Below are 16,892 nucleotides of genomic sequence, written 5' to 3' on the forward strand. Positions count from 1 at the left end.
CATCCAGGAACCTGCACAAGCTCCCACTACACTACAAGGACAGAGGGTGCAGCTTCTCCTCAGTGCTACTGGCAGGGTGGGGCTTTGTGGGCAGAGGAAGCCCCACCTCCTCCCACTATCCTGAAGGTGTCTGGTCAGACACAGGCTGACCTCACCCTAGAAACTCAAGTTGGTATCATCTTACCTTACAAAAACGAACCCCTCCAGCAGGAGAAGGGTGCCTACACTGGGGGTATTCAGGGCAGGGCCTTCCACTGCAATTCAGGTGGTTGCATCCCTTCACACTCCTCCAAAGCCTTCTTTTTCAAGGAGTGGAATCAGCTGGTTGTTCAATTCATGTCCACCTTCTCTGCCTCAGAGTTGGAGCACAGTAACATGGACAGATAGTCAAACCTGACCCAGCTGGATAATTGTCATTCTCCACCCCTTGTTACAATTACTGAAGAAAGAGAGGGACAGGGGCAAGTGAGGCTTCTGGTGCTCCTCCTAAGAAAATAACCCCGTGTGACCCTACTGTCCTATCCATAAGGAGTGGGAGAAATATACAGAATTAATAGGGGCTGTCCCAGAGAAAGGCCTGAGCTTGTCTCTGAAGACAATGCCAACTGCTTGGACTCCCCTATGGGAAGAAACCTGCATTCCTTCCTCAGGGCATGGTCCCCAAAATCCCCTTCAAGAGGAAATGATTAGGCCTGTGACAGTGATCCCAGTATATTTAAAATGTCAAATGAAGTAGAAACAAAGCTGCCTGGGCATACCCAGGTCAATGAGCTGTGGGTAGTGGTAGGGCAAGAGCTAGCCTGAAGCACTGGGTAGACCAATAGGGATCTACAATCCCGAATGGACAGGTTTGTATGCTGGGGCTCTGGGTAGACCAGTAGGGATCCATGATCCCAAATGGACAGCTAGGCTTTTCTGATCCTGCTGTTTTCGGGACTAAAGAACTACTTCACTAAAGGCAAGCTGGAAGCCAACATGTCACCTTAACCTCAGCCCCCACATCTTCCCTCCCCTCCCCTTGTCCTCTCCCAAATACAAAATATCAGAGAATTTTCATCACTCACAACTTTCTTCTCTTTCTTTATTCAAATATGCTTGCCTGGTGGAACCCTTCTCCCCACCCACCTGCCCCTCTCCCTTGGCACTGAAGGCCATGGCTGGCAGGAGTATAAAAACACTGGTAAAAAAAAAAATAAGCCCGGACTTTGGGTGCATAGTGCATAGAGACTGAAGGCCTTTGGTATCTGATAACTTCTGATAAGGGCAGGAAGAATGGAGAAGCCTTAGGTGACGGAGTAGAGACTATTGTAGGCTAAGTGACCAAGGACAAGGGCCAGCATCTCAGAGGTGCTGCTGAGGGCCACAATGAAGGGAGCCTGGGAGGCCTGGTCAGCCTGCAGGTGACGGAAGGACAGCTGAAGCACAGCAAGGGCTAGCAGGCTGTTCTGTACGCCCACCTCGAAGCTGACTGTCCGCTGATGGGGTATGGAGAGCTTGAGGCAGGCTGCCAGAACATGGCCCACCAGGAGGCCAGCCAGGGGCACTGTGAGCCCTGCAAGCACAATTGGAGGCCTGACATCAGCCAGGATGAAGGCCCCCATTCGGCAGGCCAGGAAGAGCCCTCCTAGGATGAGGACGATGCTAAAAGGCTTGACAACCTTGAGCAGGACCCTGGAGACCCTGGGCATTTTATACTTGATCACCATGCCAGCTGAGATGGGGATGGCAATGAAAAGCAGGGTAAGGAGAATCTTAGAGAAAGGAATGTGCAGTGTCTCATGGACACTGAGGAGGTGACCATAGATAGCTGAGGACAAAGGCATGAAGCCAGTGGCTGCCACTGTGGAGATCAGGGTCATGGAGATGGCCAGAGTCACATCTCCCCCAAGGAGCAGGCTAAAAAGGTAGCTTCCTCCCCCACCAGGTGTGGAACAGGTGATAATGAGCCCCAGGGCCAAGGCCTTGGGCAGAGTAAAGACCTTGGCCATCAAAAAACCATAGAGGGGCATAAGTAGGAACTGGCCCACAATGCCCAGCAGCACGGGATGGGGACTCTTTACCAGTCCTTTCAAGCCCTCCAAATCCACCTTACAGCCAAATGCACACTTGTTGATGAAGACCAATGGAAGTAGCATGTAGAGAACTGGGCTCTCTGAGAAGTGGCCCAGTCCACCCTGACGGGCAGCAGCAGCATCTTCCACGGGAGATACTTTGATGAGAAAATCTTGTCGCTCCTCGATCAACAAAGGGGGGACTTTCTGGAGGTCGAGTAGCTGAATATGCAGTGGTGCCAGTCCTGCCAGGCCAGACTGGATGCTCACAACAAAGTGGCTATTATCCCAGCTGTGGGTGGTCACATTCTCAATGCTCAGCACCTCTGTGTCTAGAGAGGTGACACTCAGCACAGGCCCAAATACTGTCCTGTTGTTCTGGCCTAGGTAACAACTGGAGACCACAATGATCCCTTTGGTCTTCTCTGGGAACTCAAACTCCCTAACTGAGTCTTCCCCAATGCTCAGATAACTGCTGCTTGAAAATGCGGTCTTGGAGTCTGGGGCCATGCTGAAATTAGTGTCTGGTACTCCCTGAGCCGTCCAGAGTTGGCTGGCAAGTAGCATGGCACACCAGAGCATGTCTACAGGAGATGAGCAGACATGATCCCATCCAATGCCAGCACTTTCTCTGGTTCTGCCATTCCTGCTACCTAATGCCATCTCTGCTCAAGGATGGTGGGGAGAGAAGGGGGGTGTTGCCTCAGTCCCGTGTGGCTCAGCAGTGCATCCTAACAAATGCGGTTGCTTGGTTCTGGGGTGGATCTGTGGAAGTTGCTCATTGTCTCGCTGCTGTCGTTCATAGCGCAACCCTGCCTGGGGAGAGAAGAGATGGAGAAGCGTGAGAGCAGCAGGTGGGGTGTAGTGCCATGGAAGAATTGGCTAGGGAAGCAAAAGACAAAAGTAAGCACTTCTCTTAGAAGCCTGCCACCACTCTCCAGTGGTTTCTTCATTGTAGACATGAAGGTTCACACCTCCAACTACCAAGAATAGTGCCATCTAGTCTCAAAACTCAGTGAGTGGCAGCACCAGCAGTGGCCAGCTGCCCCACCCCCAATCCAGAGGAGTCACATCTAGCACTCAGACCATTCTCTTTGGCCATCTCCCCACTTTGTCTGCTTCTCTGTCTTCCCCCTACCCTCCACCCCAAGGAAGGTTTCATTGTTCTCAGACACAGGAGTTGCTGTGCTCAGGATCAGATTGATACAGGGTCTGAGAAGACAGCCTCAACTTCTGAAGGCTCTGTTGTCACTCTAACAGGTGTGCCAACATGCTCAGGAGATATAGAGTAGGAAATGCCCACCCAGTGCCCTTCTGCCTAGGGCAGGATAGTAATCATCATTACTATCCTCCTGCTTCTGGACTCAGGCTACTGTGCTGAACTCACCTTAATAGTTGTGTGTGACATGAGAACAGTGAGGGGGGATGAGAAGATCAATCTAGCCAGAGACTAGAGTATATGTAGGGGAAGTAGCAGGAAAGAAAGCTGGAAAGAAAAGCAGAGGTCAGATTATAGGACATCTGGAATGCCAAGCTGTAGCCTGCTGACCATGGAGAGCTACTGAGGTTGGGGATCTGTATTCAAACTCTAGTCTACCAGTTACTACTTAGGTCAATTACTTAAGCTGTCTGTTCCTCAGTTTCTTCATCTGTAAAGTGAGATGGTTGGACCAGATAACTTCTATGGTCCCTTCCAGCATCAAACCTGTGTGCTTTTGACCATGACACAAAGCTGAAGGCTGTGGCCAAATCCATACTTGACATACCCACTCAGACTATGTACTTCTGTCTGGCATTAGAAATTAGCAGTTCCCTTGAAGATCTAAAAGCAGTGAATTTGGTCAAGGGCAAGATATAGGACCAGGCCCTCAAGATGTTGCCACCTACCACCCCTCCCCCAGCCCAAGAAAGGGAAGTTCTGTCAAATGATAGGGGCCTGATGGATGCTATTCATAGGACATGACTCTGGGGGCCCTAGCAAGTGAAGCTCGGAAAAGCTTTCATACCAGGTCAGGTATGGGGTGACAGCACACATGTGACACTGGATTTATTCATCAGGTTCTTCAGATCACAGGACTCAGTTTCTCTCAAACTATTTCCTGTACTTTGGTCTCAACCTTCCAGAGGTGATTACAAAAATTAAGATATTACTACAAAAAAAATGCACAACAGAGAAAGAATCTATAGAAAGTTATTATGGGAATAGAGAAGACTGGGGTTTATCTTCAGAGGAGGATATTGCAGCAAAGAAACCCTCTTCTACCCCAGAGTAACAGCAAATGGTCATCTGCCCCAAAAGAATTTATAGAATTTAAAAAGACTTGAAAAATCAAATGAGAGAGATTGAGGAAAAACTAAAGAAAAAAAAGAGCAATCCAAGAAAAACAAAAAGATTATTAAAAGAAAGTCACCCAATTGGAAAAGGAGCTCCAGAATCTTAAGGAAAAAAAAAATGATTCCTTGAAAATTAGAATTGGGCAAAGGGAAGCCAGCAAAGTTATAAGAGATCAAGAAATAATAAAACGAAACAGATCAAGAAGAAAAAAACATAAGAATAATTGGACGACCTGAAAGCTATGATCAAAAAAAGAATCTTGATACAATAATACAAGAAATAATTAAATTGTCCTAAAGCATTAGAACAAGAGGGGAAAGTAGAAACAGAAAAAAAAATCCATCCATCACCACTTGAAAGAGATCCTATGAGGAAAACTCATAGGAATATTACATTTAAATTCGGAAACTTCCAGTTTAAGGATAAAAATATTAAGAGCAACAAGAAAAAAACAATCTAAACATAACAGAGCCACAAATTAGAATCACACAAGACCTAGCAGTGGAGACATTAAAGGACCGTGGGTCTTGGAACACTACATATGGAAGAACAAAAGAACTGAGGTTCTGGCCGAATATATCATACCTAACAAAGTGAAGTATAATCCTGAATGGAAAAAAAAATGGACATTCGATAAACTGTCAGAATTTCAGGACTCTGTTAAAACAAAAACAAACCCTGAACTTAATAGAAGATTGGACATACAGGAGCCAAGAGAAGCATAAGGTACGTATCAAAGACTGAGTATAAAGAATTCAATAAGGACAGACCATTTACCTTTTATGTATGTAAAACGTACATCTAAGATTGTCATTAGTAATTGGGTAGTTCGTAAGAAAGATTGGGGTAGACTTGACTATGATATGACTTTAAAAAGTAAAACCATTTAGGAAGAGCTAAAAAGAGTAATTATTTTATACAAATGAGATGCAAGAGGAAAGACTGACTGACGCAGGAATTAGATGGGGCTGGTGGTTCTGGTAACCTACTTTCATTGGGAATGGGTTTAAGAGGGAATTTATATATATTATATATGTCTTCTAAAATCAGAAGAAATAAAAGAGTAAGGGGATGGGGGGAGAGGATAAGGGAGGGATCTCTAGAGGGGAGGGTGTGGGAATAGGTCAAAGAGGGTTATAGAAGGGTGTTTAGATCAATGGGAACGGGAGGATGGGGAAAGATCCTTGGGGGTGGGGTAGGCTAAGTAATCAGAGTGCAAAGTGGCAGGTAGAAGTAAAAGTAGAGCAGTCAAGAGGGATAGGAAACAAGAGATATGCACAAACATAAAAACAAAGATTAGGAGTACAATTTGTTAGGGAAAGTGTATGTCTATATATGTATGCACATATGTATATATGTATGTATATATATATGCATGTGTATATATGTATATGTGTATGTATATATCTACTTACAAATATATCTGCACTTAATTGTAGCCTTTTGGGGGGAGAAGGGGGAAAAGAACAAAGTAAAAAGTGCACAGCACAGAACAAAAGAAAACTTACAAGGAAGTAAAGATGGACAGCTCCCAACATAATGTGGGATTTATCATACAGGCTTTCTTGAAATGAAAATTTGTTGCTATATAGTTTGAATCCTCTCATGTTTTGCTGTGCACATCATATGCTTTTTTTCTTTTCTTACTTTGTATTTAAGTTTCAATTTTTAAGTTTATGATTTTTTCACTTTATTCTGTATTTGAGTTCTGGTGTCTGAATCTAAAGTAAAAAATAATTTTTTTTTATTTCCCACCAATTATACATAAAAATAAAACAAAACAAAAAACAAAACAAAAAAAAATCAGAATTGGGCAAGTGAAAGCTACTGACTCCATGAGACACTGCTAAACAATACAACAAAGTCAAAAGAGTCAAAAATAGAGGAAAATGTGAAATATCTCAACAGAAAAAAAATTGCCCAGGAAAACAGATCCAGGAGCTATAATTTAAGAATTCTTGGACCACTTGAAATCTATGGTCAAAAAAACCAAGCCTAGACATCATATTTGAAGAAATTATCAAGGAAAACTGCCCCAATATCTTAACTCCAGAGAGTAAAATAGAAATTTGAAAGAATCCACCAATCACCTCCTGAAAGAGATCCCCAAATGAAAACTCCAAGGAACAGTATAGCCAAATTCCAGAAGTCTAGGTCATGGAGAAAATATTGCAAGCAGCCAGAAAGAAATAATTCAAATATCATGGAGGCACAGTCAGGTTCACACAAAATTTAGCACCTTCTACATTAAAGGATCAGAGGGCTTGGAAAATGATCTTCTGGAAGGTAAAGGAGCTAGAATTACAATCAAGAATCCCCTACCCAGCAAAACTGAATATAATCCTTCAGTGGAAAATGAATATTTAATGAAATAGAGGACTTTTGAGAATTCCTGATGAAAAGACCAGAGCTGACTAGAAAATCTGACATTCAAACATGACTCAAGAGAAGCATAAAAAGGATAAACATGAAAGAGAAATCATGAGACTGAATAAAGTTAAACTGCTGACATTGCTATATGAGAAGATAATATGTGTAATTCCTAAGAACTTTATCTTTATTAGGGAAGTTAGAAGCAGTTTACATAGACAGAGGGTATGGGTGTGAGTGAATTATGTTGGGATGATCTAAAATAAAATCAAGGGGTGAGAAAAAGGGATGCACAGGGAGAAGGGGGAAGGGAGAATAAGAATGGGAGAAATTACTTCCCATAAAAGAAGCACATAAAGAAGAGCTTTTACAGGGGAAGGGGAAATGGGAGAGCAATGCTTGAGACCCAGTCTCATCAGAATTGGTTTAGAGGGGACAGAATACACACACAATTTGCAGAGTTGGGAACTGGTCCAACCAATCTAGAGAACAATTTAGAATTTTGCCTTGAGGGCTATAAAACTTCACACTCTGCAATACCACTAGGTCTATACCCCAAAGAGATCAAGGAAAAAGGAAACCTATATGTACAAAAATACTTTTTGTGGTGTCAAAACATTAGAAATTTAGGGGATGCCCATCAGTTGGGGAATGGCAAAACAAGTTGTAGCATATGATTGTGATAGAGATCTACTGGGCTATAAGAAATGATAAGGGGGATGGTTTCAGAAAAATATGGGAAGACCTATATGAACTGATACAAAGTAAGTGAGAAAAACCAGGAGATCATTGTACACAATAACAACAATATTGTAATGATGATAAACTGTGAAAGACTTAGCAAATCTGGTCAATACAGTGATCCAAGACAATTCCAAAGAAGTCTTGGTGAAAAATGCTATTCACCTCCAGCGAAAGAACTGATGAACTCTGAGAACAAATTGAAGTATAGTCTTCTTACTTTTTCTTGCTTTCTTCCCATGATTTCACATGCACAATTGATATATTGCTTGCCTTTTCGGGGTGGGGGGGTGAGAGGGAGAGAGAGAAGTTGGAACTCAAAATTTTTTAAAATGTGAAACAATGTTTTTTTTAGTAACAAAAGTAATTTTAGTAATAAACGGAAGAAAAAAAGCTATGTATTCCATTCCCCAAGTTACAGAGGGGAAAACATGACCAGAAAGGGAAAGGAATTTGTTCAAGGTGAAACAGTTAGTTCCTGTAGACAGGCTAGAGTTTGAACCCAGAACCTCAGACTTCTAGGTTGGTGCTCTGCACTAACACACCATAGGTCTGACCTGACTATTAGCACTTCACTGGAGAAAAAGAAACTTGGAGTACCTAGGTAATTGCCCCAGGGCTACCCCACATGGCCTCCATTCAACCTGTAGCAAGTCCAGAAACCCCAGAGAGATATTTTAACTTCATTTACATTATCTATCCTATGCCCCCATCAGAAAAGACTTAGGGAAAGGGGAAGGAATGATGCTGTTGAAAATGGGCTGAGGCCACAGTTTTGACATACATACAGACATCCCTCTTGCACAATTTAAGTGGCAAACGAAAACAAAAGAAAACGTGCATTAGGTTCCCACCAGGCTTCATCCCCTTTTCTCTTAGGGCTGGATTTCAGGAGAGAAGCCCTAGTGAGATAACTTTGAAGAGCACTTTATCCAACTTGTTCCTGGACAGCAGTTTAAAAGCAAAGGTGTTGCAGTTAAGCAAAAATAAGAAAAGTTTCCCTCAAAGAGCTAGAAAATGGGAAGGAAAGCAAAGTGGTCCTTTCTTAACACTAGGAAGGATTAGTGTTGACATCAGCTGTTCCCCCATATTTCCGGGGGACTAAACAGGCTTAGAGCTATTGTATGAGGGATAAAAGAAAACTTTCTAACCCCGAGGGTCGGGCTGAACGAGCAAGGCAGCCTGTGCAGTTTTCTCTGAAGGTCTTTATATACCGGAGGACACGATCTTTGTTTTAATTTAGAAAACGTGCTGAAAGCTGAGGATTCTGGGCTTGTCCAAAAGACACCTGCCTTGGGAGAAGTCAGCTCCCAGCAGCTGACGAGCACCCATTCCTGCTCAGGGAAAGCACACTAGGCAGGGAGGGGAGCCCTAGAAGGCTGCCTCATCACGTTTAGGGACTGAAAATAAGCACTGCCCGAGACCCTAGAAAAGACAGGACTCTCATTCATTACCAAGGAGAGCAGGGAAAGGGGATCCACAGATAGGAGACGGCTAGACCTAACTGTGGACACTTGAGAGAGGCTTTCCCAGAACACAGGGCTAGCCAGGAGCCCGAGGGAGGGGGGCCTGGCAGAGAGTTCCCGACAGGCGGCCAGGGGACTAGGATCGCAGAAGGGCACGGCAACGGGGCTGCCCAGGGGCGGCGGCGGGGCCGAATGAACGCCCAGCCCTATCGATCTAAGAAAGGGCTGGGGGCCGGCAGCGGGACGCGCTACTCCAGGGGCACGGGGGCAGCGAGCCCAGCGCCGGGCGGAGGATGGCAGAGGCCAAGGCCTCCCCGCCCGGGCTGCGCACTCTCACCTGAGATCCTGGCAGAGCCTCGGGGCGGTGGCCGTAGGGCGGGGCGGAGCCGAGCTAAGTCGAGCCAAGCCGAGCCAAGCCGAGCAGCGCAAAGCAGGCGGCTACAGAGCAGCCTAGCGATTGTCTCGGCCCCGCCCCCTGAAACCTCAAAGCCAACGGTCCCGCCCTCGCCCCGCCCACCAAAGGCTCACAGCCTACGGCCCCACCCAGGAAAGGCTCAAAGCCAACGGCCCCGCCCCCTGAAACCTCAAAGCCAACGGCCCAGCCCTCGCTCCGCCCACCAAAGGCTCACAGCCTACGGCCCCGCCCCCACCCCGCCCACCACGGTCCCGCTCCAGCCCCTTGTGTTTTCAGATCAGGAAGTTAGATCAGAGACCCGGCGGAAGAAAGGAAGGCAGGAAGTCGATGGGATGGAGGGGGGCGGATGCTTCCGGTCTCGATGTTCGCCAAAGGAAACAGAATCGAGAACCAATCAACGCCAGCGCACAGGGTGGAAACTCGGAATGCAACCCAGACAACAGGCGGCTGCTTCGCTTAGGGAGGAGGCCTCTGGCTTCCCCTACTTTCCATTGTTAGGGGCCTGCAGGTGTAAGGGTCCGAGCGCTGAAACTCGGACGATTCCCAGCCATCTAGAATTCGACAGGAGAAAACGGAGGCCCCGAAGGGGCACTGACTTGGCCGAGTTTTCCCGGGAAGGAAGCCCCAGAAGCCGAATAGAATATGCGCCTCCCAGCATTCCCTCCCTGGCCACTGTCACCCTACTTCCCTTTCTTGCCCTCCCCCCTCTGTTGCAGCACTCATTTGTTATTTTGTCTGGCCAATTACGTTCACTTCCAGTCCTCTTTCTGCCCTTCCCCCCTCGGCCCACATCTTGCATCAGATTGCGTTCACCCCGGAGGTAGAATGCAAGTGGCACTCCAATCTCCAGCTGACCATAAAGTAGATGTGCTGAATTAGCGGGGGATCCACCTTGGGGTGCAAGAAATTTGTCAAGGAGTTATGGAAAATATTAGAAAAATAACCATATCATATTGAAATGTTCCAAAAGCAATTGAGATCATAAAAAGGTACAGAATAGGGTTTTTTCGAAATTGTTTTCTTCTTCATTTTAGTTTTCAACCTTCACTTCCACAAGATTTTGAATTCCAAATTTTCTCCCCATCTCTGCCCTTCCCCCACCGCAAGATGGTGTTCATACACGGTGGTTTTCTTTAAGAAAAATTATTCTTTTATTTTTGGTGCATATGTATAGTAAAGTCTAAAACTTTTGTACCAATCATATGACACAAGGGATATGGGAAGTTTTCCTGAAAGCCATGGCAAAAATTGGCAACCTCTAACTCCAAGTCAGTCTTTTCTAGCACGAAGTCCCTACACTTTCAAGCTTTTTTCTTAGTGACCAAAGGAGGTTCAGTCTAGTCCAATGGTTCAAGAACTCCTCAAGAGTTCAACAATTATGAATTTATGCTACAAATATCTTTCCTCTGTGACAAGCATGTACATGGAAGTATTATAGCTTTGTTTCTGCAGAGATTTGAAACCATGTGATCATACACACAACAATTTTATTTGTGCAGCAATTACATCAAACTATGACTGCTTCTAAATAAGCAATGTGTGAGAGGTGGCAAAAAGTTACGTTTCCACAGAAGTTAGTATTAGTTGATAAAGTCATTGACAATAAGTCAGATAATAAGAAGACCAGAAGACTACAGGTGGATTCAATCAATTAAAAGACAGACAGTGGCCTTCAGAAAATTACAAAGTTATTTTTTAAAATGTTTTAAATTTTATTTTTTAATTTGTTTTCAGTTTTCTACAATCACTTCTATATATCTTAGATTTTTCCCCTCCTTCCCCTTCCCTCTCCGAGACAGCATGCAATCTTATATAGGTTCTACACATACATTCTTATTAAATACATTTTTGCCTTAGTCATGTTGCATAGAAGAATTAAAATGAATGAGAGAAACCATAAACATAACACAAGAGAAAATAGTCTGCTTCACTCTGCAATCCAATTCCATAGTTCTTTCTCTGGATGTGGAAGGCGTTTTGCCTCAAGAGCCCATTAGGAATTTTTTGGGTCCTTGCATTGCAGTGAAGGACTAAGTCTACCAGAAAAATTCCTTGCACACTGTGGTTGTTACTGTGCACAAAGTTCTCCTGGTTCTGCTCCTTTCACTCAGCATCAGATCATCTAAGTCCTTCCAGGCCTCTCTGAAGTCTTGCTGTTCATCATTTCTCATTCTGAGAAGGAGACCATAGGCTTCAACAGTCAGATAATTAACATTTACTACATTCTTACTATGTGTCAGGTGCTGTAAAAAGTGCTGGGGTACAAAGAAAAGCAAAACAAAAACAAAAAGCTTTCTCAAGTAGCTAAAAAACCCCAATCCTCTGCTCCAGACTAAAATATAAATTCTGTTTAGCTTTAGAGCCCTATATAACCTGACCCCAATCCATACTTTGTTTTCTCCAGACTTTTAGAGGTGGCACCCAGTTCAGGTTCCAAATGTTGAGACCAAACAAAGCACTCATATATCATTGAATAGTTAACAAAGGGAGGTTTACTTAATTCTAACACAATGAGGATATGCACTACGGATGTAATCCTACTTTGCTTCTATGGACATAACCCCACCCCACCCCCCCAATTGCCATATGGAAACTTGTCTGTTCTGCATATGTCATTGAATAGTTAACAAAAGGAGGTTTACTTAACCCTAATACAATAAGGATATGCACTATGGATACAATCACATTTAACTACTGTGATCATGCCCCCCTTGTCTTCATATGGAAATCTGTCTGTTCAGCAAATGTCATTGAATAGTTAACAAAAGGTGGCTTATTTAACCCTGATACAACCAGAAGATGTACTAAGGATACAATCATACTTGGCTTTTATGGATGTGGCCCCTTTTTTGCTTTAGTAAAGAAGTTAAAACTAAAGGATGTCCATCAACCAGAGAATGGCTAAACAAATTATGGCTTATGGATATAATACTATATTATTGCTCTGTAAGAAATTATAAAAGAAATGGTTTCAGAGAAACCTGGAAAGACTTGTAAGAATTGATGATGGAGCAGAATCAGGAGAACAATTTATACAATAGCAATGATACTGTAAAGAAAAACGAGTTAAGACTTGGGATTCTGATCATTGCAATGACCAACTCCAACTCCTGGGTGGAGAGGTGGTGTACTAGAGGGGCAGGATTAAGTGTACATGGGGTAGCTAGGTGACTCAGTGAATAGAGAACCAGCCCTTGAGTCTGGAGGACCTGAGTTCAAATCTGGTCTTAAATACTTGAAACTTAACTAGCTGTGAGTGACTTGGGCAAGTCAATTCCAACTGCTTTGCCTTTCTTCCCCCCCAACACCCTCCAAAAATAATTAGATGTGTACTTTCAGACATGGCCAATATATGAGTTTGTTTGACTCTATTGGTTACAGGGAAAAGCTTTAAAAATTTTTGTGCATATGTGCTGGAGAGAATTGTGGTGGGTGGGAGCAATAGTGATGCAGAAAAGAGAAAAGAATGAAAAATGAATGAATGAATGAAACATTTTTTAAATGCATGGAAGAAAACAGCAGATTCAGAGGACAATAGAGACAAGTAGGAAAGCTTTGGAACTAATGTACTGAATTTATTATATACTTAAAGGAGTCAGTTTTATGAACATGCTTCTTTTTCTGTTTTTCTTTTTATATGCAAATGCTCATTTTTGTTTGTATCTATCAAGTTTAAAGTAAGAAAAAATATTTAAAAACTTAGGGGTGAGGGGAGAAATAAATGATTTCACCACTACACTGCACCTGGATGATTAGCTAGGGGAAAGTTTCCAGCTCTCATAGTACCAGTTCTCAACTCTTAGCCATCAGCTAAGTGAACCCGTGCAACTTCCCTTGGGTGTGCAGCAGTATGCTGTTTTATGTCTCCTCCCACAGTTCTCTAGCATTCCATGCTGGCAGGGTCAAATGGCCAGTTTACAAATGAGCCAGTTCTGACACATATATACCCTAGATTCAGAGAAACCCCAAAAGAGTACCACAGAATACTGTTACCCTATAAAGAGTTGGGGCCCTCCAGACTATATGGCCATTTGTGACCTTGATACTCCCATTAATTCTAGCTCCATTTTTGTCTCTTTTTTTGCCCATTGAAAAATGAATGGGAAAACACTGGGCACCTTCTGCTAATAAAGGGCTACCCAAATCAGGCTATATAGTTCTCCTTCAGAGAAAGATTTTGCAGTCCCTACAAAATGAAACAAGGATATCTGCAGATATCCCTCATAAACATCATAAGTATCAGAATGCAATGTATATTCAATACATTCAACACCACAGGTGACAATTTTTATATAACAGCCACGTTAATATGAATACCAGGTTAGGCCTGTCTCAAGCTAGGCTAATACCTCAAATTTGAAACTAGAATGCAATGACATGCTTATAGTCCATCTAACAGTTAACACAAGGTGTAGGTAGCCTAGAAAACTAAAACAACTCCAATTGGTCTGCAGTTCCTCTATTTTTCCCTGACTCTGTTTGTATTGCAGCCACCACCCTGTCTGCAACTGGAATTCCTTTCGTCTGACACAGCAAGTACACAGAACAGTTATATCTATTAGGACAGGGTTGTGAGAAGCAGCTAACCCAAAAAAAGTCTTTCCTGTTACATGCCCCTAAACTTATCCCCAAGCCCCTAGTAGTCAGTCCTGTACCCAATTTACCTCCAGCCTAATCAAAAGCTATATAATCCTTGTCCTTTTGTTCCTTCAGAGAGTGGGTATGCAGCAGTATGCCTAGGTGGATGGGGCTCCCTTGCTGGTGAATTAAATAAATCCTCATAGGTTCCCAAAATTTCTGGTTCTGGTATTGTTTTCAGTTTGTTCTGGCATCAACAATTTTACCCACAAAGATTTATTTATCCATAGCAAGGGAAGAGCATTCATAATATGAAAAGGATATCCCATGAGTATAAAGTATTGATTCAGTTGATCTTAGTTTCTCAGTGTGTCATGTTTCTGGTCTGCCAATTTGAAGCCTTAGGGAAGAGCCCCTCATTCCTTGTCTTGTTCTTCTACTCAGGTTACCAGGACCTGAGTGTTAGTTCCCCTGAAACATTCAAATCTCAAGAATGGTTTCAGTGGATGCAAAATGGATGATTTTGATTACATGTCTTTGTGTAAACAAAGCCAATGCAACCAAGATTAGAAGGGAAGTAGAAAACTGGGAGGCCAGATCTGAAGTCAGGTCCTCCTGACTCAAGGACTGCTTTTCTATTCACCATGCCATCTAGCTGCTCCATGTACATCTAATCCTGCCCCTCTAGTACACCACCTCTCCACCTAGGAGTTGGAGATGGTCATTACAATGATCAGAATCCTAAATCTTAACTCGTTTTTCTTTACAGTATTATTGTTATTGTATAAATTGTTCTCCTGATTCTGCTCCAGCATCAGTTCATACAAATCTTTCCAGATTTCTCTGAAACCGTTTCATTTATAATTTCTTACAGAGCAATAATATATTTTTACAACCAGTATCTCTGGTAAAGGCCTCATTTCTAAGATATAGAGAGAACCAAGTCAAATTTATAAGAATATAAGTCATTCCCCAACTGATAAATGGTGAATTAAAACTATCTTTAGTCACATGAAAAAATGCTCTAAGTTACCATTGATTAGAGAAATGCAAATCAAAGTAACTCTGAGGCACCACATCACACTTATCAGATTGGCTAATGTGACAGAAAAGGAAAATGATAAATGTTGGAAAAGATGTGGGAAAATTGGAACACGAATGTAGTCTTGGTGGAGTTATGAACTGATCCAACCATCCTGGACAGCAATTTGAAACTATGCCCAGAGGGCTGTAAAATTGTGCATATCCTTGGACCCAACAATACTACTTTTAGGGCTGTATCCCAAAGAGATCATACAAATGGGAAAAGGACCCACATGTACAAAAATATTTTTATAGCAGCTCTTTTTGTGGTGGCAAAGAATTGGAAATTGAGGAGATGTTTATCAATTGGTGAATGGCTGAATAAGTTGTGGTATGATTGTTGTCCTTCGTTTTCGAAGAGGACCAAAATGACATCACCATGATGAAGTGAAGTTTCAGTGTGTCTGATTGTGGCTGATCAGATCAATATGAACTCAGAATGCTCTACTACAGGTTGGGCACAGATAGTCCATGTGAATATTTGGGGTGGATACTCCAAATCTGCACATCCTACATTTACTTTGTGCTGTCTCAATTCTGCTTTGCTCATAGAGCACAGCACCTTGTCTGATGTGGACACACCACACTGAGTGGTCTTGTGCCAGTGTCTCCCATGTTGCACAGTCAAATCCAAAGTTCTTGAGAGAGACCTTGAGAGTGTCCTTGTAGTACTTCTTCTGACCACCATGTGATCACCTGCCCCATGTGAGTTCTCCATAAAATAGTCTTTTTGGCAAGCCTACATTTTGCATTCGAACAATATGGCCAGCCCATTAGAGCTGCGCTTTCTGAAGCATAGTTTGAATGCTTGGCAGTTCAGCTCAAGCAAGGACTTCAGTGTCTGGTACTTTATCCTGCCAGGTGATCCTTAAAATCTTCCTAAGACAGTTCAAATCCTTAAAATCTTCCTAGGACAGGCAATTCAGTTTCCTGGCATGGCTCTGGTAGACTGTCCATGTTTCACAGGTATACAACAATGAGGTCAGCACAACGGCTCTGTAGACCTTCAGTTTGGTAGTCAGTCTAATACCTCTTCTCTCTCAAACTTTTCTTCAGAGCCTCCCAAACACTGAGCTAATTCTGGCAATGCTTGTGTCAACTTCATTGTCAATGTGTACATCCCTTTAAAGTACACTGCCAAGGTAAGTGAACTTATTCACAGCATTCAAAACTTCTCTGTTTGTTGTAACTGATGGTTCCATGTATGGATGGTGTGGTGGTGGCTGATGGAGCACCTGTGTTTTCTTGGTGTTAATTATTAGGCCACAATTAGCACAGGCAGCAGAGAATTGATCCATAGTTTGTTGCATCTCAGCTTCAGAGGCTGCATTGAGTTCACCATCATCTGCAAACAGAAAATCATTCACCAACACTCCCTCCACTTTGGTCTTGGTTTGTAATGTTTTCAAATTGAAGAACTTACCTTCAGTATGGTAGTTGACTGTGATGGCCACGTTCATCCTCATTGAAAGCATTTGACAACATGGCTGAAAACATCATGCTAAAAAGCATGGGAGCAAGCACACAGCTCTGTTTCACTTCATTGGTGACTGGGAAAGCACAAGAGCATTGTCCACTATCCAGAATCCAGGCAAACATGCCATCATGAAATTGACGTACAATACTGATGAACTTCTCCAGGCAGCCAAATTTTGACATAATTTTCCATAAGCCCTCATGACTGACAGTGTCAAAGGCCTTGGTCAGTTCTACAAATGTTGTGTAGAGATCTCTGTTCTGCTCCTGGCATTTCTCCTGGAGTTGTCAGGCAACAAACACCATATCGACTGTTCCTTGGCCCTTTCTGAAGCCACACTGGCTCTCAGGTATATGCCCATCTTCCAGGTGAAGGA

At 43.2% G+C, this 16,892-nt stretch overlaps 2 protein-coding genes across 4 annotated transcripts in view; both read right to left on the minus strand.

Moving 5' to 3' along the window:
• Positions 1–1,067: 1,067 nt before the first annotated feature.
• On the minus strand, positions 1,068–9,491 carry SLC10A3 (solute carrier family 10 member 3). Of its 2 annotated transcripts, none has more exons than XM_072627069.1 (2): positions 9,301–9,491; positions 1,068–2,867 (listed from the first exon to the last, which is right to left on the minus strand). In XM_072627069.1, the coding sequence occupies exon 2, from the start codon at positions 2,712–2,714 to the stop codon at positions 1,284–1,286; it is 1,431 nt and encodes a 476-aa protein (XP_072483170.1). In that variant the 5' UTR covers positions 2,715–2,867; positions 9,301–9,491; the 3' UTR covers positions 1,068–1,283. The 2 variants fall into 2 exon arrangements, with proteins under 2 accessions (XP_072483170.1, XP_072483171.1); XM_072627070.1 differs by lacking the exon at positions 9,301–9,491 and adding an exon at positions 3,439–3,537.
• A 1,578-nt stretch (positions 9,492–11,069) lies between these two features.
• Positions 11,070–16,892, minus strand: part of FAM3A (FAM3 metabolism regulating signaling molecule A) — a 35,253-nt gene continuing 29,430 nt past the window's right edge. For both annotated transcript variants that reach the window (XM_072626801.1, XM_072626797.1), the window contains one exon: positions 11,070–11,550. In XM_072626801.1, the coding sequence (XP_072482902.1) occupies positions 11,539–11,550 (12 nt within the window). In that variant the 3' untranslated portion in view covers positions 11,070–11,538. The remainder of the gene's footprint in view (positions 11,551–16,892) is intronic.

Source organism: Notamacropus eugenii, chromosome X (assembly GCF_028372415.1).
Source record: "Notamacropus eugenii isolate mMacEug1 chromosome X, mMacEug1.pri_v2, whole genome shotgun sequence".
Taxonomy (NCBI): Eukaryota; Metazoa; Chordata; class Mammalia; order Diprotodontia; family Macropodidae; genus Notamacropus; species Notamacropus eugenii.